This window comes from Coregonus clupeaformis, chromosome 40, assembly GCF_020615455.1.
Source record: "Coregonus clupeaformis isolate EN_2021a chromosome 40, ASM2061545v1, whole genome shotgun sequence".
Taxonomy (NCBI): Eukaryota; Metazoa; Chordata; class Actinopteri; order Salmoniformes; family Salmonidae; genus Coregonus; species Coregonus clupeaformis.
The window spans coordinates 19,488,932-19,512,227 of NC_059231.1; the positions used below are offsets into that span (position 1 = coordinate 19,488,932).

Genomic DNA, 23,296 nt, shown 5'->3' on the forward strand with positions numbered 1-23,296 from the left:
AATGCTTTTTATTTGGTGAGTTTATAGTGTAAAAAAATGCACTTGTCACTGTAATGCTCGTTCCTGGGCACCCAGATTCCAGAACGCGCTATTAGAGAAAAAAGAGGGGTCAAAGTTGTCACATTGTGCAACATTGCTGCGAATTGCAATCACATGAAAACTCATGAAGCATTAGTTATAATTTCATCATAACTGTCCCGACGAGTTCCCCCTGCACAACTGTGTTAATTTTATGTTTGCACGTGTTATGACTTGCTTTTTGCGTTATGGAATATTCTGGAACTTAAACTGTCCAGGAACCGTGAAGTAAGGACATTTGAAGACACGCATGCGCGTCCCAGTTCTCGATATTTCCTCACGTGGAGAGATTCCCCTTCCGCTTGTCAGATCCACATTCAAGAAGAAATCGGGGCTCAACATCACAAGGTCTCAACGACTACCACTTAAAAATGGTAAGACATTCTTTCTCAAAACATTGTCACATAGCTCAAATATAATTTAGGATGTTTAACATTCTATCACCAACAAAGTTGGCTAGCTAGCTAGTAGCTAGCATACCGAGTTTCATAACGTTAGCTAACTAGCTAGCTTGCTAACTATGCTTTGTTTTCTCTCAGACAAGGTCAGACAAATGATGCTATTTTCAGTGTTCGCACAAATAATCGAGCTTGCTAACTACCACTGCAAGAATACAGGATGAGATGAGTTCGGCAGGTTCACACTGTTTTTCAGGCAATGTCAAGCGAGCTTCCATGCATAATTGTGCCAAAGCAGATCGTTAACAGTTAGTTAGACACCACTTGAACCATTCAATCTCCAATCGTTGGTTATTGGAGAAAATATACATCTGAAGTTGGTACTGCTAACGAACTAGCTTTGTACTTTGAATGAAGTGATGTGAAGCATATTTTGCCAAAACTAATCCGAGGCCGCATGCTGATGATCCTTTGTGCACATAGGCATCTGGTATACATTTTTTAAATCTCATTTTTAAATTGTATTATTTGACCTATTCTATGTTTTTTGTAGTTCATTGTCGTTGTCCTTGCACAACGACGAAATGAAATACCGGCTCCTTATCAACCACTTCTGGGTTACGTTGTTTCACAGACGTAGTGACCCCATGTGCAACTGCGTCAGAACATTTTCATTTGGTCCGTGCTATCCGGAATCCTTGGGACGTCCCTACCCCTCATTGAAGTTGACATTTTAAAAGGTTAGGTGAGTTTAGGTTAGGGACGTCCAGGATGGCACTGACCATTTTCATTTAATAATAATAATATGCCATTTAGCAGACGCTTTTATCCAAAGCGACTTACAGTCATGCGTGCATACATTTTTGTGTATGGGTGGTCCCGGGGATCGAACCCACTATCTTGGCGTTACAAGCGCCGTGCTCTACCAGCTGAGCTACAGAGGACCACCATTTGCCTATTCATTTCCCAAACTCGCTTGTTTAAACATTTCAGACTAGTCTATTTGCTACGTTCACTTAACATTTACATTTACGTCATTTAGCAGACGCTCTTATCCAGAGCGACTTACAAATTGGTGCATTCACCCTATAACCAGTGGGATAACCACTTTACAATTATTATTATTATTATTATTTTAAGGGGGGGGGGGGTAGAAGGATTACTTTATCCTATCCCAGGTATTCCTTAAAGAGGTGGGGTAACTTAACTTTAGTATGCAACACAATTCCACTTTGGAATACTGCCCATTATTAAAAAAAAATTTTTTTAGTCATTTAGCAGACGCTCTTATCCAGAGCGACTTACAGTTAGTGAGTGCATAATTTTTTTTTTCTTCATACTTTATCCTAAATATGATAGATTGAGGGATCTGAAGCATCAGACAAATCATTTACTGAAGAACAGACCTTGAATGTTATCTCTGGAGGTCTGGGTCCTTGAGACCTAGAATAACTAGACCTCACAAAGCCTTGGTCGCCATGCGGGGGGGGGGAGTCACTTGCTGACTTGTTCTGGAATTTACTCCAACATTCCCGCCATGATTAGTCTAGAAGTGTATCTGTGGGTCAGGGTTCTGTCCTTCACTGAGATCATGGTAAACATTGACAGTGCAGCACCCATCATCCCCACTGGCCCCCCTAAAGAGTCAACAGCCTAGAGAACCACTGTCTCTCCCCTGTTTCAGAGATGCCCTTCACTCAAGGTCAGAGGTACATTTGCTAGCAGACTGGCAGCTGGTGTTGCAAATCTTCTCTGTTGTGGCTCCTAAGCTCCTTGCATTATGCTGGCCACAGAGAGAACCCACACTATACTTTCAGTAGTCTTAGTTTATGCTTGAAGATCGTCCTACATCAGAAATCGAACAACTGCTTTCTTTATGCTTTTCATTAGTGAATACAAAGAGTTTCTTTGTTGCCTTTGGCAGGGTCTACTTGACAAATTGCATGGACACTGCTAGTTATCAAGGTCCATCCCGATTTATATCCCTCCCCCACTCTAATGTAATGAACCCTCTGATTTCCTGTTGCCGTTACAGAGGTCCGTAGAGGACAGTACCTCTAACCTGTAGTAAGTAGGTTTATGAATACCTAGTTGGTAACTTGACCAAACTTACCAAACCAAGAACTCTTGGAAGACACCAAAGGTTTTTCAATGTACATAGTCCACCAAAATGTCCTTAATTTCAGTGGAAGATGGCTACAACACATTTCCTTTTGGCTATTTAAGGGGCTGCTGTGTTGGGCCCCTCCTGCTTTTGTTACTCAAGTCTTTATCAGTTCACACAATGGATCTCAGGCTCCACCTGGTGGCTATTTGAGGGTATGACCATTGCATGCCAAGCACTCACTGTAGAAGAGTCCAAAACTCTTGTCTCAAACTCCAATGAGCTATGTAGCTAAAATCAGTTTCAATTAAAAAAAAAATTGCAGTTAGAGTGCAATGTTTTGTTGTACATTGTCTCTGTCAAATAAAATACTTCCCCTTCATCTTATAGGCTTTCAGGAAATTCCTTCCCATGTTTGACCGGGTGCTGGTGGAGCGTCTGGCTGCAGAGACTATGTCGAAGGGGGGCATTATGCTGCCAGAGAAGGCCCAGGGCAAGGTGCTGCAGGCCACAGTGGTGGCAGTGGGACCAGGCTCCACCAACCAGGTAACTTACTGCTCCTGTTTCACTCTCTCCGGCTAATCAATAGCTTATCTCTGAGCTGTCGAACTAACTGGCTTGTCTGTCTGCTGTGCAGTTAATCAGATTTCACAATGCCGGGAGATTAAAGTGTTTAACTTCAGGGACCACATTGATACAATATAGCAATTTTTTTATGTGAGAGCTTGCTGCTCTGGCTTGTGTCCATAGAGATAGATAGAGGACTCATCTTTATAGATGTGCCATTATAGCGTGTGACAGCATGTGCAGCGCCATTGGAGCTACAACCCATAGGAATACCCACCCAGTTGACTACTTTAAAATGGCGGAAGCGTGGTGGAAGCCTTCAATGGCGCTGCCCATGCTAAAACGGCTTTTGGCCACTAGAGGCTTCTTATCATTCTCTATGGTTGTGTCTAACTGTGTTGTCTACTGATCTCATTCAGAAAGGATATCTGACACCCATGAGTGTCAAAATTGGAGAGAAGGTCCTTCTGCCAGAGTACGGAGGAACTAAAGTCAACCTGGAAGACAAGGTATGTCTAGAAATGTTATATTATCTATGTAATGAAAAATTTATATCATACTTATCTAATATATAATTAAAAAATATAATGATTAGTTGGAGGAGTAATCTACATGTTCATTAATTACAATAATTATGACCACAGTAAAAGCAATTGATTCTTCTAATTGTCTTTCAATTTCTACATACATTTGTTTTTCAGGAATACTTCCTGTTCCGTGATGCTGACATCCTTGGCAAATATGTAGAATAGTCCTTTTCGCTGTGTAACCCCCATTCATTCTAATAGAGAAGGTTGACTCGTTTAGTTTTTCTTTTTTATGTTATTCAATTGTAAATAATTCTGATCATGTTTTGTTACAATAATAAAGTGAACTATTGAATCTAGATGTGCCTCTTTCATACTCCTCCCAAGCAGATATTCTATGAAAATAGGATTTTATATGCGCAAGTGGGGACTCTTCATGCTGAGGAGTGAGTTTCACAGATCCCCCATATTTGGACTCCAGACCAAAGGACAGATTTCCACCGGTCTAATGTCCATTGCTCGTGTTTCATTTACCAAAACCAGTTCCTAATCAACTGGTTTTGGTAAATGAAACACGAGCAATGGACATTAGACCGGTGGAAATCTGTCCTTTGGTCTGGAGTCCAAATTTGATATTTTTGGTTCCAACCGCCGTGTCTTTGTGAGACGCAGTGTAGGTGAACGGATGATATCCGCATGTGTATTTCCCACGTGAAGAATGGGGTTGAGGTGTGACGGTGTGGGGATGCTTTGCTGGGTGCTTATTTATTTAGAATTCAAGGCACACTTAACCAGCATGGCTACCACAGCATTCTGCAGCTATACGCCATCCCATCTGGTTTGGGCTTAGTGGGACTATAATTTGTTTTTCAACAGGACAATGACTACACTCAATACCCCACAATGACAAAGCAAAAATAGGTTTTTAGAAATGTTTGCACATTTATTAAAAACAAAAAACATAAATACATAAGTATTCAGACCCTTTACTATGAGACTCGAAATTGAGCTCAGGTGCATCCTGTTTCCATTGATCATCCTTGAGCTGTTTCTACAACTTGATTGGAGTCCACCTGTTGTAAATTCAATTGATTGGACATGATTTGGAAAGGCACACACCTGTCTATATAAGGTCCCACAGTTGACAGTGCAGCTCTGGGCTAAAACAAAGCCATGAGGTTGAAGAAATTGTCCGTAGAGTTCCGAGACAGGATTGTGTCGAGGCATAGATCTGGGGAAGGGTAGCAAAACATTTATACAGCATTGAAGGTCCCCAAGAACACATTGGCCTCCATCATTCTTAAATGGAAGAAGTTTGGGACCACCAAGACTCTTCCTAGAGCTGGCCGCCCGGCCAAACTGAGCATTCGGGTGAGAAGGGCCTTGGCCAGGGAGGTGACCAAGAACCTGATGGTCATTCTGACAGAGCTCCAGAGTTCCTCTGTGGAGATGGGAGAACCTTCCTGAAGGACAACCATCTCTGCAGCACTCCACCAATCAGGCCTTTATGGTAGAGTGACCAGACGGAAGGCACTCCTCAGTTAAAGGCACATGACAGCCTGCTTGGAGTTTGCCAAAAGGCACCTAAAGACTCTCAGACCATGAGAAACAAGATTTTCTGGTCTGATGAAAGCAAGATTGAACTCTTTGGCCTGAATGCCAAGCGTCACGTATGGAGGAAACTTGGCACCATACCTACGGTGAAGCATGGTGGTGGCAGCGTCATGCTGTATGGATGTTTTTTAGCGGCAGGGACTGGGAGACTAGTCAGGATTGAGGCAAAAATGAATGAAGCAAAGTACAGAGAGAACCTTGATGAAAACCTGCTTCAGAGCGCTCAGGACCTCAGACTGGGGTGAAGGTTCACCTTCCAACAGGACAACTACCCTAAGCACACAGCCAAGACAACGCAGGAGTGGCTCTGGGACAAGTCTCTGAAAGTCCTTGAGTGGCTCAGCCAGAGCCCGGACTTGAACCTGATCGAACATCTCTGGAGAGACCTGAAAATAGCTGTGCAGCAACGCTCCCCATCCAACCTGAAAAAGCTTGAGAGGATCTGCAGAGAAGAATGGGAGAAACTCTCCAAATACAGGTGTGCCAAGCTTGTAGCATCATACCCAAGAAGACTCGAGGCTGTAATCGCTGCCAAAGGTGCTTCAACAAAGTACTGAGTTAAGGGTCTGAATACTTATGTAAATGTGATATTTCAGTTTTGAATTGTAATAAATTAGCAAAAATGTATACAAAACTATTTTTGCTTTGTCATTATGGGGTATAGTGTGTCGATTGGGGGGACTATTACATCATTTTTAGAATAAGGCTGTAACCTAACAAAATGTGGAAAAAGTCGAGGGGTCTGAATACTTTCCGAAGGCACTATCTCTGGCGGAATGTCCACTGCTTGATAGCCTTGCAACTCCCTGTCCCCGCTCCTGATACAGTGAATCCGTCACACACAAGTCAGTGCATTTGTGCATCATATGCATCCGGGCATTCTGTCGAGATGGTCATGGCGGAGGGTACTGCAGTTCTGAGGAGGAATCGGCCTGGAACCAAGGCGAAGGTATGTTTCCACAAATCGGAATACGATTGCATATGGTAAAGAGACCAACGGTGACCACGATGGTCTTGCAGGAACAGTGCATTTCATTCAGATTTCGGGTTTTGAGTCGTTTCTCTGTACGGTTAACTCGGAGTTGTCTTCCGAAAAACAGGAAGAGTCGGGCTTGCAACTGGGTAACGTTAGCTAGCGTTAGCTAACTTGGCAAGCTAAAATGTACCACAGATAATTAGAGACTTGCTAGCTAGTTAGACTTAAAACAAAAATATGGACACCATCTTAAAACCACTTTATTGTTGCTAGCTAGCTAGTAACTAGCTAGCTAATCTAGTTTACGTTAGCTAGATATCTAAGTTGGCTAATAGCTGTAATTGTTGACATATTATCTAGCTACAGTAGCTAGCTACCGTTAGTAATTGTTAGCGAGCTATTTTGACATAAAAAAAATATATATATATATATATTTCACCTTTATTTAACCAGGTAAGCCAGTTGAGAACAAGTTCTCTTTTACAACTGCGACCTGGCCAAGATAAAGCAAAGCAGTGCGATAAAAACAACAACACAGACTTACATACGGGGTAAAACAAAACATAAAGTCAAAAAATACAACAGAAAATATATATACAGTGTGTGCAAATGTAGCAAGTTATGGAGGTAAGGCAATAAATAGGCTATAGTGCAAAATAATTACAATTAGTATTAACACTGGAATGCTAGATGTGCAAGAGATTATGTGCAAATAGAGATACTGGGGTGCAAAATAGCAAAAATAAATAACAATATAGGGATGAGGTAGTTGGGTGGGCTAATTTCAGATGGGCTGTGTACAGGTGCAGTGATCGGTAAGGTGCTCTGACAACTGATGCTTAAAGTTAGTGAGGGAGAGAAGAGTCTCCAGCTTCAGAGATTTTTGCAATTCGTTCCAGTCATTGGCAGCAGAGAACTGGAAGGAATGGCGGCCAAAGGAGGTGTTGGCTTTGGGGATGACCAGTGAGATATACCTGCTGGAGTGCAGACTATGGGTGGGTGCTGCTATAGTGACCAATGAGCTAAGATAAGGCAGGATTTGCCTAGCATTGATTTATAGATGGCCTGGAGCCAGTGGGTTTGACGACGAACATGTAGTGAGGACCAGCCAACAAGAGCGTACAGGTCACAGTGGTGGGTAGTGTATGGGGCTTTGGAGACAAAACAGATGGCACTGTGATAGACTACATCCAATTTGCTGAGTAGAGTGTTGGAGGCCATTTTGTAAATGACATCGCCGAAGTCAAGGATCGGTAGGATTGTCAGTTTTACGAGGGCATGTTTGGCAGCATGAGTGAAGGAGGCTTTGTTGCGAAATAGGAAGCCGATTCTAGATTTAACTTTGGATTGGAGATTCTTAATGTGAGTCTGGAAGGAGAGTTTACAGTCTAACCAGACACCTAGGTATTTGTAGTTGTCCACATACTCTAGGTCAGACCCGTCGAGAGTAGTGATTCTAGTCGGGTGGGCGGGTGCCAGCAGCGTTTGATTGAAGAGCATGCATTTAGTTTTACTAGTGTTTAAGAGCAGTTGGAGGCTACTGAAGGAGTGTTGTATGGCATTGAAGCTCGTTTGGAGGTTTGTTAACACAGTGTCCAATGAAGGGACAGATGTATACAAAATGGTGTCGTCTGCGTAGAGGTGGATCTGAGAGTCACCAGCAGCAAGAGCGACATCATTGATATACACAGAGAAAAGAGTCGGCCCAAGAATTAAACCCTGTGGCACCCCCATAGAGACTGCCATAGGTCCAGACAACAGGCCCTCCGATTTGACACATTGAACTCTATCTGAGAAGTAGTTGGTGAACCAGGCGAGGCAGTCATTTGAGAAACCAAGGCTATTTAGTCTGCCAATAAGAATGCGGTGGTTGACCGAGTCAAAAGCCTTGGCCAGGTCGATGAAGACGGCTGCACAGTACTGTCTATTATCGATCGCGGTTATAATATCGTTTAGGACCTTGAGCGTGGCTGAAGTGCACCCATGACCAGCTCGGAAACCGGATTGCATAGCGGAGAAGGTACGGTGGGATTCGAAATGGTCGGTGATCTGTTTGTTAACTTGACTTTCAAATACTTTCGAAAGGCAGGGCAGGATGGATATAGGTCTGTAACAGTTTGGATCTAGAGTGTCACCCCCTTTGAAGAGGGGGATGACCGCGGCAGCTTTCCAATCTCTGGGGATCTCAGACGTTATGAAAGAGAGGTTGAACAGGCTAGTAATAGGGGTTGCGACAATTTCGGCAGCTAGTTTTAGAAAGAAAGGGTCCAGATTGTCTAGCCCAGCTGATTTGTAGGGGTCCAGATTTTGCAGCTCTTTCAGAACATCAACTGTCTGAATTTGTGTGAAGGAGAAGCGGGGGGGGGGGGGGGCATGGGTAAGTTTCAGCTGAGGGTGCAGAGTTGGTGGCCGGGGTAGTAGTAGCCAGGTGGAAAGCATGGCCAGCCGTAGCAAAATGCTTGTTGAAATTCTCGATTATTGTAGATTTATCGGTGGTGATAGTGTTTCCTAGCCTCAGTGCAGTGGGCAGCTGGGAGGAAGTGCTCTTATTCTCCATGGACTTTACAGTGTCCAAAAACTTTTTGGAGTTAGTGCTACAGGATGCAAATTTCTGTTTGAAAAAGTTAGCCTTTGCTTTCCTAACTGCTTGTGTATATTGGTTCCTAACTTCCCTGAAAAGTTGCATATCGCGGGGGCTATTTGATGCTAATGCAGTACGCCACAGGATGTTTTTGTGCTGGTCAAGGGCAGTCAAGTCTGAGGAGAACCAGGGGCTATATCTGTTCTTAGTTCTGTATTTTTTGAATGGGGCATGTTTATTTAAGATTGAGAGGAAATTACTTTTAAAGAACAACCAGGCATCCTCTACTGACGGAATGAGATCTATATCCATCCAGGATACCTGGGCCAGGTCAATTAGGAAGGCCTGCTCGCTAAAGTGTTTTAGGGAGAGTTTGACAGTGATGAGGGGTGGTCGTTTGACCGCGTACCCGTTACGGACGCAGGCAATAAGGCAGTGATCGCTGAGATCCTGGTTGAAGACAGCGGAGGTGTATTTAGAGGGTAAGTTAGTCAGGATGATATCTATGAGGGTACCCATGTTTACGGATTTAGGGTTGTACCTGGTTGGTTCGTTGATAGTTTGTGTGAGATTGAGGGCATCTAGTTTGGATTGTAGGATGGCCGGGGTGTTAAGCATATCCCAATTTAGGTCACCAAGCAGTACGAACTCTGAGGATAAATGGGGGGCAATCAATTCACATATGGTGTTCAGGGCACAGCTGGGGGGCTGAGGGGGGCTGTAGCAAGCGGCAACAGTGAGAGACTTATTTCTGGAAAGGTGGATTTTTAGAAGTAGAAACTCAAACAGTTTGGGCACAGACCTGGATAGTATAATAGATCTCTGCAGGCTATCTCTACAGTAGATTGCAACTCCACCCCCTTTGGCAGTTCTATCTAGACGGAAAATGTCATAGTTGGGGGTGGAAATGTCAGAATTTTTGGTGGCCTTCCTAAGCCAGGATTCAGACACTGCTAGAACATCAGGGTTGGCGGAGTGTGCTAACGCAGTGAATAACTCAAACTTAGGAAGTAGACTTCTGATATTAACATGCAAGAAACCAAGGCTTTTGCGATTACAGAAGTCAACAAATGATAGCGCCTGGGGAGTAGGAGTGATACTGAGGGCTGCAGGGCCTGGGTTAGCCTCTACATCACTAGAAGAACAGAGGAGGACTAGAATAAGGATACGGCTAAAGGCTTTAAGAACTGGTCTTCTAGTGCGTTGGGTACATAGAATAAAGGGGGCAGATTTCCGGGCGTTGTAGAAAAGATTCAGGGCATTATGTACAGACAAGGATATGGAAGGATATGAGTAAAGTGGAGGTAAACCTAAGCATTGGGTAACAATGAAAGAGAGCATCACTGGAGGCACCGATTGAGTCGGTCTCCGCGTGTATGGGGGGTGAGACAAAGGAGCTATCTAAGACAGGTTTAGCTGGGCTGGGGGATCTACAGTGAAATAGTACAATTAGAAATAACCGAAACAGCAATAAGCAAACCATATTGACATGGGAGAGAGGCATAAAGCAATCACAGGTGTAATTTGAGAGAGCTAAGACAACAGCTGGTAATGACGACACAGTTTGGGCTGAGGCTAAACATAAACAGGATGCGGTACCGTAAAAAGGAACAGTCCAGCAGGCATCAGTTGTATAGCTGAGTTATCATAAGGTCCGGTGAACAGCAATAGGATAGTTCGGAGGTAGATCGGGGGCTGCTAAAGCACTAGCGAGCAAGAGGCCACGGCTAGCGTGTGCTAGCGGGCCGGGGCTAGCAGATGGCTAACTGTTCATGGCTAACTGTTCATTTTTTTAGTCATTTTAGCAGATGCTCTTATCCAGAGCGACTTAGTTAGTCAGTGCATACATTTTTTTCATACTGGTTCATGACCTGTAGTCTAAAGCTACTGTACTTTAGCTAGCTGGCTAACGTCATATTATTTTCCATCAACTAGCTATCAACCCAAGTAACGGTAATTGTTTGTGTAATTATACTAATACGTGTCCAATGTAACTAGCTAGCTAACCAGTAACTAATGTAGCTAGCTATATACAGTATATATTTTTTTATATTAGGATCCCCATTACTACTCTTCCTGGGGTCCATACAGATTTAAAATAATTAAGTAGCTACATCACAACAAAACGCAACAGCCTACTTCATTAATAAAACAATAGATCATGCAATACATTATTACTCTATTACAAATGTATAATATACAACAGTAAGATGAGGGAAGACACTATTTTTATGAGCATGGCCTTTATTTCTATTACAGCATATTGGATGATTGCCATTCATATTCCATTCACCCAGCTCAATGTAACATCGATAGGTTTAGCTAGGTTACTACACAATATACTTGGATTTTCCCTATACCCATCATGAGGTTGCTACAACCTAGACTATGAATGAAAGTTTACAACAGGTGCACAGGTCGAGATGATAAAAATTGGAGTAATCAAGGTGACAGACAGTGACACATTTAATATCGCCTTGCACACTCTTGCCTGTATCTAGCTGATCTAGGGTCTAATCATTAGTCCAACAGTTGCAAATGAGAGTTTCTATTCAACAAATTCAGGTGTATTCATCCCCGTTTCGTTGTATTTGCTTCCGTTTTAAGAAACGTTTTTCAACAGAATCGGCAGAATGAATACACCCCTGATCACATTCGAACACAGTTAACATTCATAGCAGCCACATACAAACAGCATTATCACTTTGTAGTGCATTTACGTGCGCTCCTCTCGCATTTTCCCTTCGCTTGTGGACTTCAGTGCACAACAAATCAGCTGTCTGTGACCAGGCGAAAAACCTTTCCAAGCCAAACCTTCATATCATAATCGCTAACCGCTGCACACAGCCTACATCGTTGTCACCATATTAGCTAACGTCATAGTCAACAAAGCTACTAGAACTAACGCTTTAGTAAACCCGCTACAATCATGCAGTACAGTGTACAGTCAGCAAGCAGTTTAGCAGTTACACCAGCGGGCCCTGGTGTCAATAAATTCATAAACCAAAAGCTTACCTTGACTTGGAAGAGTTCCGGTGTTGGATAGCCATAGCCAGCTAGCTAACATAGCATCCCTCTCTGTTTGAGCTGGGTGTTTTGAGTAGGCAAAACTACTAGCTAGCTGCATTCACTAGCTAAGAAAGGGAAACAAATACAACAAGAAATATAGCTACCTCTCTCCTTGCGTCTCCTTCATTTTTGAAGAAATGAATTTGTTCAAAACTGTTCAACTATTGTCTTTCTCTCTCTTTGAGTCAACTACTCACCACATTTTATGCACTGCAGTGCTAGCTAGATAGGTTGGAGGACGTCCGGAAGTTGTCATAATTACTGTATAAGTCTATGGAAGGTGGTGAGAACCATGAGCCTCCTAGGTTTTGTATTGAAGTCAATGTACCCAGAGGAGGACAGAAACTAGCTGTCCTCCAGCAACACCATGGTGCTACCCTACAGAGTGCTGATGAGGCTACTGTAGACCTTCAAAGCAAAACAGTGTGTTTTAATCAATTATTTGGTGACATGAATATGTTTCAAGTTTTAATGTCAAAAGCACAGCGAAATTCCTTTCTTACAAACTATTTAGTATTGTTTGATCAACAATTCTTAATGTAAAAAAAATTAAATGAAATTCCCCCTCCACTGAGGAGCCTCCACTGATATACAATTATTATTACAATGTGTGTGTTAGTGTGTCTGCTGTGAGGTGTTGTTTTATCAGTTTTTTAAATCTGATTTTACTGCACGCTTACTTGATGTGGAAGAGTTCCATGTAGTCATCGCTCTATGTAGTATTGTGTGTTTCCTAGAGTCTGTTCTGGACTTGGGTAATGTGAAGAGACCGTCTGTCTAGTTAGATGAAATATGAAAGGCTGAGAGGTGACACTATTTTGCCCTTTGAGCCATAGCCACACATGCACTGAATATGATTATCCCGCCCTCTCTCACTGCAGGATTTCTACAACTGGCCGGATGAATCCTTTGAGGAGATGGACAGCACGCTGGCTGTACAACAGGTGTGGTTGAGTTAGCTAGTGGGGAATAACTGTGGAGTCCATTTTGAGCTTCAAATTAGCCTTAAGTGTTATGATTGCAGAATGCTGTTCATAGCTGTCAAGTGCCAAGCCTGACGGTGACAAGCTCTACCTTATTTTAAGATGGCTTCCTGCTGCCCTATAAACCTACTGTTAGGTTCTAAACGAACCGAGTAAAACTCACGGACGATTGTTAAAGCTCAAACCAAGTTTATTCTCCCAAAGGGTCAAACAGCTGCATAAGACAAAAAACATATTCACACAAGCACTGGTATTTAACCCTTCCTATGCGGAGTCTCCTCCTCACACATATGGTCAGCCAATACATCTGTTGCCAGCCAGAACTTTAGTGGTGACTGTTCTTTCTCACTTCATCTGACCTGACCTTAGCCCGCATTCCCCATCCTCCCCACTCATAGCTGTCCTGTTGACTTGTACCAGTCTGTGGCCCCCCTCCTTCCCATAGGATCCCTGATGTCTAACAATAACATGTTCTGACAGTATGTACACATCCTATATTCCTCTCTCTCCCTCTGTGACATGATTAAGGATGTTTGAAGTTTATAGGTCAGAACCCATCACTACAAAGCATCTCATCTATTAATGGTTGACTAGTGTGATCATTGTCACCCATGTCAGAAGCTATTTATTTTAGCTAGCTAGGGGGATGATGGCAAGATGTTCTGATCACTAACCTCAGTGCCTCCCCTGTCCCTTGTTCAGTACATTCAGCAGAACATCCGGTCAGACTGCTCCAGTATCGATAAGATCCTGGAGCCACCAGAGGGACAGGACGAGGGGGTGTGGAAGTATGAGCACCTCAGGTACAGTAGCTGCACTTCACACTAGACTCTGCACTACACACTAGACTCTGCACTACACACTAGACTCTGCACTACACACTAGACTCTGCACTACACACTCTAGACTCTGCACTACACACTCTTGATTCTGCACTACACACTAGACTCTGCACTACACACACTAGACTCTGCACTACACACTCTAGACTCTGCACCACCCACTCTTGACTCTGCACCACCCACTCTTGACTCTGCACTACACACTCTTGACTCTGCACTACACACTAGACTCTGTACTACACACTCTAGACTCTGCACCACCCACTCTAGACTCTGCACCACCCACTCTTGACTCTGCACTACACACTCTAGACTCTGCACTACACACTCTAGACTCTGCACCACCCACTCTAGACTCTGCACCACCCACTCTTGACTCTGCACCACCCACTCTTGACTCTGCACCACCCACTCTTGACTCTGCACTACACACTCTTGACTCTGCACTACACACTCTTGACTCTGCACTACTCACTCTAGACTCTGCACTACCCACTCTTGACTCTGCACCACCCACTCTAGACTCTGCACTACACACTCTAGACTCTGCACCACCCACTCTAGACTCTGCACCACCCACTCTTGACTCTGCACTACTCACTCTAGACTCTGCACTACCCACTCTTGACTCTGCACCACCCACTCTAGACTCTGCACTACACACTCTAGACTCTGCACCACCCACTCTAGACTCTGCACCACCCACTCTTGACTCTGCACTACTCACTCTAGACTCTGCACCACCCACTCTTGACTCTGCACCACCCACTCTTGACTCTGCACTACTCACTCTTGACTCTGCACTACACACTCTTGACTCTGCACCACCCACTCTAGACTCTGCACTACTCACTCTAGACTCTGCACCACCCACTCTTGACTCTGCACCACCCACTCTTGACTCTGCACTACTCACTCTTGACTCTGCACCACCCACTCTTGACTCTGCACTACTCACTCTTGACTCTGCACTACACACACTACACTGAGATCAAAAACCTTACTCCGTGTGGGTGTGTTGACTCAGTCTGTGTCTACTGTTCTCCCATCTGATACAGGCAATTTTGTCTGGAGCTGAATGGACTAGCTGTGAAACTGCAGAGTGAGTGCCACCCAGAGACCTGCACCCAGATGACCGCCACAGAACAGTGGATCTTCCTGTGTGCTGCACACAAGACCCCCAAAGAGGTCTGTTACTAAAATCAGAATTCAGAACGTCTTGAAGAACGGTTGGGCCTTAATGGTCATGTACTCTCATAATCTCCACCCGGCACTGCCAGAAGAAGACTGGCCACCCCTCAGAGCATGGTTCCTCTCTAGGTTTCTTCCTATGTTCCTGCCTTTTCTAGGGAGTTTTTCCTACCCACTGTGCTTCTACATCTGCATTGCTTGATCTTTGGGGTTTTAGGCTCTGTTTCTGTATAGGACTTTATGACAACTGCTGATGTAAAAAGGGCTTTATAAAATACATTTGACTGAATTCAATTCACATTTTTCAGCCCAGCCTGCAATGCATTATATTTAAGTTGCCTGTGCTTGGGTCCACAGTGCCCTGCCATTGACTACACCAGGCACACGCTGGACGGAGCTGCCTGCCTTCTCAACAGCAACAAATATTTCCCCAGCCGGTGAGTACACACACACACACACACACACACACACACACACACACACACACACACACACACACACACACACACACACTCTATGTAAAGGAGTACTTTGGTTCCCCACTCATACGCTTTCAATCTTCCCTCCCCAGTGTGAGCATCAAGGAGTCCTCAGTGGCCAAGCTAGGCTCTGTGTGTCGCCGGATCTATAGGATATTCTCCCATGCTTACTTCCACCATCGCCAGATATTTGACAAGTATGAGGTAAGTTGAAGGTTCACACTTCCAAAATAGACTTGGCAGTGAGGTATGATTTGGGCTCCTCATACAAATGGAAAATGACAGTAAAGCTTCACTGGGACATTCGTTGCTTTTTTGCTTGTTTGAATTAGAAAATATAATGCACTTACCCACACCAGATGTGCAACAGATTGAGCAGGAATTGATGAGAATGATTACCAACTCTTTTATTCTCCGTATGTGGCCAACCAGCTATGGTCATATTCCATTTTGTAGTAGTCCCATATTCAGACAACAGGTGGCACTACAGACCTAGACAATAGGGAAACACTGAACTGATACTGTATGTTGTCGTTACTAGAGCTGAATAGTCTGGGACCTGGGCATATCCATAATAGTCACTTCATGGTCTACTGAACTCATGCTCAGTGGAGTTCACCCATGTGATGACTCCAAGCAGACCAAAGCTATGGCTCTACATACAACGGTTAGTTCTGATCCTTGATGCTTATTAGCTGCGTTCCAGACATGATTTACTTCATGACAAATCACGGCTGTGACAGGCTCTATAGTAAATGGTCAGTCAGCCTCTAAACTAGTGCATCAGACCTCAGACTTCATCCTCTGGTTTCTCCTCTGTGTTTAGTGTCTAGGGGTAGAGGCTAGAGGTTGTTTCTGGACCAGGCCCAACTCATCCTCTGGTTTCTCCTCTGTGTTTAGTGCCTAGGGGTAGAGGCTAGAGGTTGTTTCTGGACCAGGCCCAACTCATCCTCTGGTTTCTCCTCTTTGTTAAGTGTCTAGGGGTAGAGGCTAGAGGTTGTTTCTGGACCAGGCCCAACTCATCCTCTGGTTTCTCCTCTGTGTTTAGTGTCTAGGGGAAGAGGCTAGAGGTTGTTTCTGGACCAGGCCCAACTCATCCTCTGGTTTCTCCTCTGTGTTTAGTGTCTAGGGGTAGAGGCTAGAGGTTGTTTCTGGACCAGGCCCAACTCATCCTCTGGTTTCTCCTCTGTGTTTAGTGTCTAGGGGAAGAGGCTAGAGGTTGTTTCTGGACCAGGCCCAACTCATCCTCTGGTTTCTCCTCTGTGTTTAGTGTCTAGGGGTAGAGGCTAGAGGTTGTTTCTGGACCAGGCCCAACTCTCATCCTCTGGTTTCTCCTCTTTCCTTCCCTGTAGAACGAGACGTTCCTGTGCCATCGGTTCACGCGCTTCGTGATGAAGTACAACCTGATGTCCAAGGACAACCTGATTGTACCTATCTTGGAGGAGGAGGTCCAGAACGCCTCAGCTGGGGAGAGCGAGGCCTGAGAGGAGAGCTGCACACAGGAGACCAGACGGGAGTTCAAATACTAGAGTCAAATACTGCTTGATTGAGCTTGCCTGTTGCAATGAAACCAATGAGAGTCCCACAAGTGCAAACCCCGCCCACCTGGCACTCCAGGCAGGCTATAGCAAACGCTCAAAGTATTTGAAAAGCTACAGTCTCTCACTACTCTGTAGGGGAACGTTGCTTTAACCTTTGGAGCAGCTGGATTTACAAAAGCTACATTAAACCATAATACAGTTGGGGAAAAAAGTATTTAGTCAGCCACCAATTGTGCAAGTTCTCCCACTTAAAAAGATGAGAGAGGCCTGTAATTTGCATCATAGGTACACGTCAACTATGACAGACAAAATGAGAAAAAAATATCCAGAAAATCACATTGTAGGATTTGTAATGAATTTATTTGCAAATTATGGTGGAAAATAAGTATTTGGTCAATAACAAAAGTTTCTCAATACTTTGTTATATACCCTTTGTTGGCAATGACACAGGTCAATGTTTTCTGTAAGTCTTCACAAGGTTTTCACACACTGTTGCTGGTATTTTGGCCCATTCCTCCATGCAGATCTCCTCTAGAGCAGTGATGTTTTGGGGCTGTCGCTGGGCAACACAGACTTTCAACTCCCTCCAAAGATTTTCTATGGGGTTGAGATCTGGAGACTGGCTAGGCCACTCCAGGACCTTGAAATGCTTCTTACGAAGCCACTCCTTCGTTGCCCGGGCGGTGTGTTTGGGATCATTGTCATGCTGAAAGACCCAGCCACGTTTAATCTTCAATGCCCTTGCTGATGGAAGGAGGTTTTCACTCAAAATCTCACGATACATGGCCCCATTCATTCTTTCCTTTACACAGATCAGTCGTCCTGGTCCCTTTGCAGAAAAACAGCCCCAAAGCATGATGTTTCCACCCCCATGCTTCACAGTAGGTATGGTGTTCTTTGGATGCAACTCAGCATTCTTTGTCCTCCAAACACGACGAGTTGAGTTTTTACCAAAAAGTTCTATTTTGGTTTCATCTGACCATATGACATTCTCCCAATCCTCTTCTGGATCATCCAAATGCACTCTAGCAAACTTCAGACGGGCCTGGACATGTACTGGCTTAAGCAGGGGGACAAGTCTTGCACTGCAGGATTTGAGTCCCTGGCGGCGTAGTGTGTTACTGATGGTAGGCTTTGTTACTTTGGTCCCACCTCTCTGCAGGTCATTCACTAGGTCCCCCCGTGTGGTTCTGGGATTTTTGCTCACCGTTCTTGTGATCATTTTGACCCCACGGGGTTACAGGTCTGTGAGAGCCAGAAATCTTGCTTGTTTGTAGGTGACCAAATACTTATTTTCCACCATAATTTGCAAATAAATTCATTAAAAATCCTACAATGTGATTTTCTGGAATTTTTTCTCTCAATTTGTCTGTCATAGTTGACATGTACCTATGATGAAAATTACAGGCCTCTCTCATCTTTTTAAGTGGGAGAACTTGCACAATTGGTGGCTGACTAAATACTTTTTTTCCCCACCGTATGTGTTGATGACAAAGGCACACCTTTATGGTCTTCCAGTATATTACCCCTGCTGTCCCATGTCGTTGTCCGCCCCCCCCTATCAGGTCTTTGCTGGTGCTTCACCTTTGCTTTATCTCTCCCTGTTGCTTTTGTTCTCTCACTGAATTCGAAATAGACTCCTTGCCACTCCTGTAGATCTGAGAGGCTTGGATAGGTGGAAAAATATGCAGACATTTCCACGAAACCCATTGAAAGGCAAGATGAAGCTATGACCATAATGCTTATCTGTATCCACTCCTCAAGTTTACAGGTGTGCCTAGGGTTTAGAGGTTAGGGGTCCATTTGTGGTTCAGAATCCCTCTATGCTTGTGTTGCTCTGAGTACATACCACCTTCACCCTTTACCCTCCCTCCCCCTCATCCTTAAGTTATTTTGTGGGAGGAGTCTTGTCGATCCGCCCAACTTTTTATTTTCCTTTAAAGAACTACATTTTGTTACTGTGGACATTTCCATGTCTTAATAAAAAAGGACTATTACCGTTTTCTTGTTGACCCAAAAAACTATCCCTTTGTATAATTTGGCCTCATCTGGTATGACTTAATTTTTAAATGCAGCTTGTAAAAGTAATGGGAATATTTGAGAGGTTTACACCTCTCAACACCTGGATGAAGAAGGTTAAGGTGGCAGATGTGAGTGTGGGGCCACCGCTGGAACTGTCAAGAATGAACTTGTCCTGTCCATGGCCTCTTCCATTTAGCCTAGCTGCCAAGTGCTTAAAAGTAAATAATTGGTCAGTAAATGTGAGGAAATCATGGCCAGTGTTTTTCTAAAGCGGAGAATACAACTGGACACAGAGGAACGAGGAGAAATAGCTGTTTAATAAAATATCAACACCGATGACAAAAGGAAGCAAAATATTACAAATTCTCAAATGAAAACACTGCAACTGGTAAATAATACTGATTTGTTTTGCCATCCCCAAAACAAGGGGGCTCATAAACTTGTATTCTGTGTAACTAAAAAGGTCCATCTCTAGTGATACTTTTTGTTAACATCTACGATATGTACATCATCATGGTGTTCTCTTATACAACAAACCCTTTGTTGTTTCACTTTAATAGTATTATAAAACAAATGTCACAGTCATCTCCCTTAGTAACACAATAGGGCTTTTGTCTGAAGAACTGAGGAAAGGAATCATCACTGGGCAGAATGAAACAATTGAGGCCTGATAACCAGTACCATGTGGCTATGATAAAATAACTACCAGCTATTTCTTATGACACAATAGGTGCAGGAATAGAATAGGTCCTGATGCCAATGAATAAAAAATATTAAAAAATACAGATCAATGAACAACAGACTTGAGCACAAAAACATGGGGACACGTTGTTCCAACATCCAGGTGTGTCGTTGGTCACAGAGTTCAGTCCAGTGGTCTGTGTGTGTCTACATGGAAGGTACTTCCTGGTTCCCCTGGTCACTGTGGAGATGTCCTGCGCTTTGTGCTAGTCACAGTTATGTGTGAATGCATGTTCTTTCTCATATGAAAAGGTGGTGTGTGAACGATGTGATGTGTGAATCTGGATTTATAAGTGCGTATTTGTGATGGTATGAACAAAAGTGTCTCAACATCAGTGAATATAGACGGCTTGCTTTTCCCAACAAAATTTATAAAAATGGAAATAACACCATCTCAAAATGGTAAATATGGCTTCATAATAAAAAAAAAACAGAAAGTGCCAAGTTTTGCTTTCTAATCTATGGTCTTCTTGGTTATGGAAGCGATTAGAGGGATAGATGGGGAATGTATATCATCTGTGTGTGTGTGTGTCCATTTCAGGGGTCACATGCAGGTGACCTCTGCCGCCCCGTCGTCGTGCTCGAAGCCCCCCTCCTCTAGGTGGGACAGGGCGCTGGGGTACCCCCCTCCGAAAACAGGGAACCCCCCGATACCCCCAGCGGTGGGGGACAGCTCCACAGTGGGGGGTGTTAGGGGGCCGCCCACACCTTGACTCACAGAGCGAGTGGACACGTCCCTCTGAATGGACCCCGCCTGGGAGAGGACAGAGAGGGGAGGATCAGAGAGGAAGAGGCTAGCATGTCCCTGTAACGGTGACTTTTCAATGCAGTAACGCTAAACATTGTGCATATAGTCAGAGGTCATAAAAATATATTGTAAAAGCAACACGCATATCTAATGCAGCACAGATGTGTGTAATGGCAACTAGCCCTCACTTCAGAATTAGACGTTCATCCATGTTTCTCAAACGTCAAATTTTAAAGTTGCGTGTTTAAGGTTAAGTTTAGGCATGATAGTGTAGCAATTTAATACAATTCATTGATTTGTATGATACTGCTACATCTCACTTTGCTTTCATTTTCCACTTCCCTTTATCATAAAAACGTCCACAGGGGAGCAGTATTGTCACAAATAGCAGCTTTCCTGTTGTAGTATTTCGTTCTAAATGAAACCAAGCCCTCACATGGTTCCTCTGTGGTATTGAAGAGGTCTTGATTGGTCTCTGTAGGAACACCACCTGCTTGGTTGCCAGGTTACCATCACTAGACAAACACACACAACATTACAATAGTTTATGAAGGAAAACAGTCATATAAGGCATGATGACCCGGGCTACAAAATTGACACCTTTGTTCTGAGAAGGACCATCAGGCAACACACAAAACATTAAAGTGCCATGTCAGGTTCATCCCTTGAGTGCATCAATGAGTACAGAGACTTGAGCCAAGACTGGTCCAACAACATTAATATCAAAATCTCCATCAATTATGTGTGTTACCGGTCATGGCGGATGATATGTGTGGGCAGGACACAGGTGAGCAGCCAGCCGAACTCAGCCAGTGTGTGAAGGAGTGGCCCATAATCGGTCTTCACATCAGAACCCTACACAGCACAACAATGTCGTCACACACTGGATAGAGGTAATCGTTGAATGTTTTCTACAGTTGTTTAATCATCTTCTAGTGTTACGATTAGGGTTGTTGGCACACATTAAGTCACATGTGAATGAGGTCATTCACCACCACTAGTTGTTTGAGCTCTGTTTTACTTTCACATGCGTACAGATGCTAATCTCTCTCCCCGCCCCCACACACACACAGACATTATGCTAATCTCCCCCCACACACACACAGACATGATGGTAATCTCTCCACACACAGACATAATGCTAATCTCTCCCCCCACACACAATGCTAATCTCCCCCCCACACACAATGCTAATCTCTCCACACACACACACAATGCTAATCTCTCTCCCCCACCCACACAGACAGAATGCTAATCTCGCTCCCCCCCACACAGACAGAATGCTAATCTCTTCCCCCCACCACACACATACAATGCTAATCTCTCTCCCCCCCACACAGACATGATGCTAATCTCTCTCCCCCCACACACAGACATGATGCTAATCTCTCCCCCACACAATGCTAATCTCCCCCCCACACACACACAGACATGATGCTAATCTTTCCCCCACACACACAGACATGATGGTAATCTCTCCACACACAGACATAATGCTAATCTCTCCCCCCCACACACAATGCTAATCTCTCCACACACACAATGCTAATCTCTCCACACACACACAGACATGATGCTAATCTCTTCCCCCACCACACACATACAATGCTAATCTCTCTCCCCCACACACAGACATGATGCTAATCTCTCCCCCCACACACAGACATGATGCTAATCTCTCCCCCCACACACACACATAATGCTAATCTCTCCCCCACACACACAGACATAATGCTAATCCCTCCCCCCACACAGACATAATGCTAATCTCTCCCCCACACACATAGACAAGATGCTAATCTCTCCCCCACACACACAGACAAAATGCTAATCTCTCTTCACCCCCCCAAACACAGACATAATGCTAATCTCTCCCCCCACACACAGACATTATGCTAATATCTCCCCCACACACACAGACATGATGCTAATCTCTCCCCCCACACACATGATGCTAATCTCTCCCCCCACACACACAGACATGATGCTAATCTCTCCCCCCCCACACACATGATGCTAATCTCTCCCCCACACACACAGACATGATGCTAATCGCCCCCCCCACACACAGACATAATGCTAATCTCTCCCCCACACACACAGACATAATGCTAATCTCTCCCCCACACACACAGACATGATGCTAATCTCTACCCCCCACACACAGACATAATGTTAATATCTCCCCCCACACACAGACATGATGCTAATATCTCCACCACACACACAGACGTGATGCTAATATCTCCCCCCACACACAGACATGATGCTAATATCTCCCCCCCACACACACACAGACAATGCTAAGCCCCCCCACACACACTATGCTAATCTCTCCCCCCCACACACAGACATGATGCTAATCTCCCCCCCCCCACACAGACATAATGTTAATCCCCCCCACACACACTATTCTAATCTCTCCCCCCCACACAGACATGATGCTAATATCTCCCCCACACACACAGACATGATGCTAATCTCCCCCCACACACACACACAGACATAATGCTAAGCCCCCCCACACACTATGCTAATCTCTCCCCCCCACACACAGACATAATGCTAATCTCTCCCCCCACACACAGACATAATGCTAATCTCTCCCCCCACACACAGACATAATGCTAATCTCTCCCCCCACACACATACATAATGCTAATCTCTCCCCCCACACACAGACATAATGCTAATCTCTCCCCCCCACACACATACATAATGCTAATCTCTCCCCCCCACACACAGACGTAATGCTAATCCCCCCCACACACAATGCTAATCTCTCCCCACACACACAAACATAATGCTAATCTCTCCCCCCACACACAGACGTAA

The 23,296-nt window shown here is 44.3% G+C and overlaps 2 protein-coding genes across 6 annotated transcripts in view; one reads left to right on the forward strand and one right to left on the reverse strand.

Annotated features, from left to right (window-relative positions):
• Nucleotides 1–190: 190 nt before the first annotated feature.
• LOC121554866 (MOB-like protein phocein) lies at nt 191–17,223 on the forward strand. Of its 3 annotated transcripts, XM_041868582.2 has the most exons (8): nt 191–452; nt 2,971–3,126; nt 12,796–12,858; nt 13,600–13,700; nt 14,798–14,927; nt 15,288–15,367; nt 15,502–15,613; nt 16,762–17,209. In XM_041868582.2, exons 1-8 carry the CDS (start codon nt 450–452, stop codon nt 16,891–16,893), a joined length of 777 nt encoding a protein of 258 aa, XP_041724516.1. In that variant the 5' UTR covers nt 191–449; the 3' UTR covers nt 16,894–17,209. The 3 variants fall into 3 exon arrangements, with proteins under 3 accessions (XP_041724516.1, XP_041724515.1, XP_041724514.1); XM_041868580.2 differs by lacking the exons at nt 191–452; nt 2,971–3,126 and adding an exon at nt 6,113–6,237 and having other exon boundaries at nt 16,762–17,223; XM_041868581.1 differs by lacking the exons at nt 12,796–12,858; nt 13,600–13,700; nt 14,798–14,927; ... (1 more) ...; nt 15,502–15,613; nt 16,762–17,209 and adding exons at nt 3,567–3,656; nt 3,849–4,033 and having other exon boundaries at nt 336–452.
• A 1,559-nt stretch (nt 17,224–18,782) lies between these two features.
• The window catches only part of LOC121554970 (raftlin-2-like), a 34,094-nt gene continuing 29,580 nt past the window's right edge, over nt 18,783–23,296 (reverse strand). For 2 of the 3 annotated variants that reach the window (XM_045212006.1, XM_041868706.2), the window contains 3 exons: nt 21,213–21,316; nt 20,898–20,976; nt 18,783–20,467 (listed from right to left, as the gene is read on the reverse strand). In XM_045212006.1, the coding sequence (XP_045067941.1) occupies nt 20,258–20,467; nt 20,898–20,976; nt 21,213–21,316 (393 nt within the window). In that variant the 3' untranslated portion in view covers nt 18,783–20,257. Of the gene's footprint in view, nt 20,468–20,781; nt 20,977–21,212; nt 21,317–23,296 lie in introns of all 3 variants that reach the window. The other variant, XM_045212007.1, reaches the window with a different exon arrangement.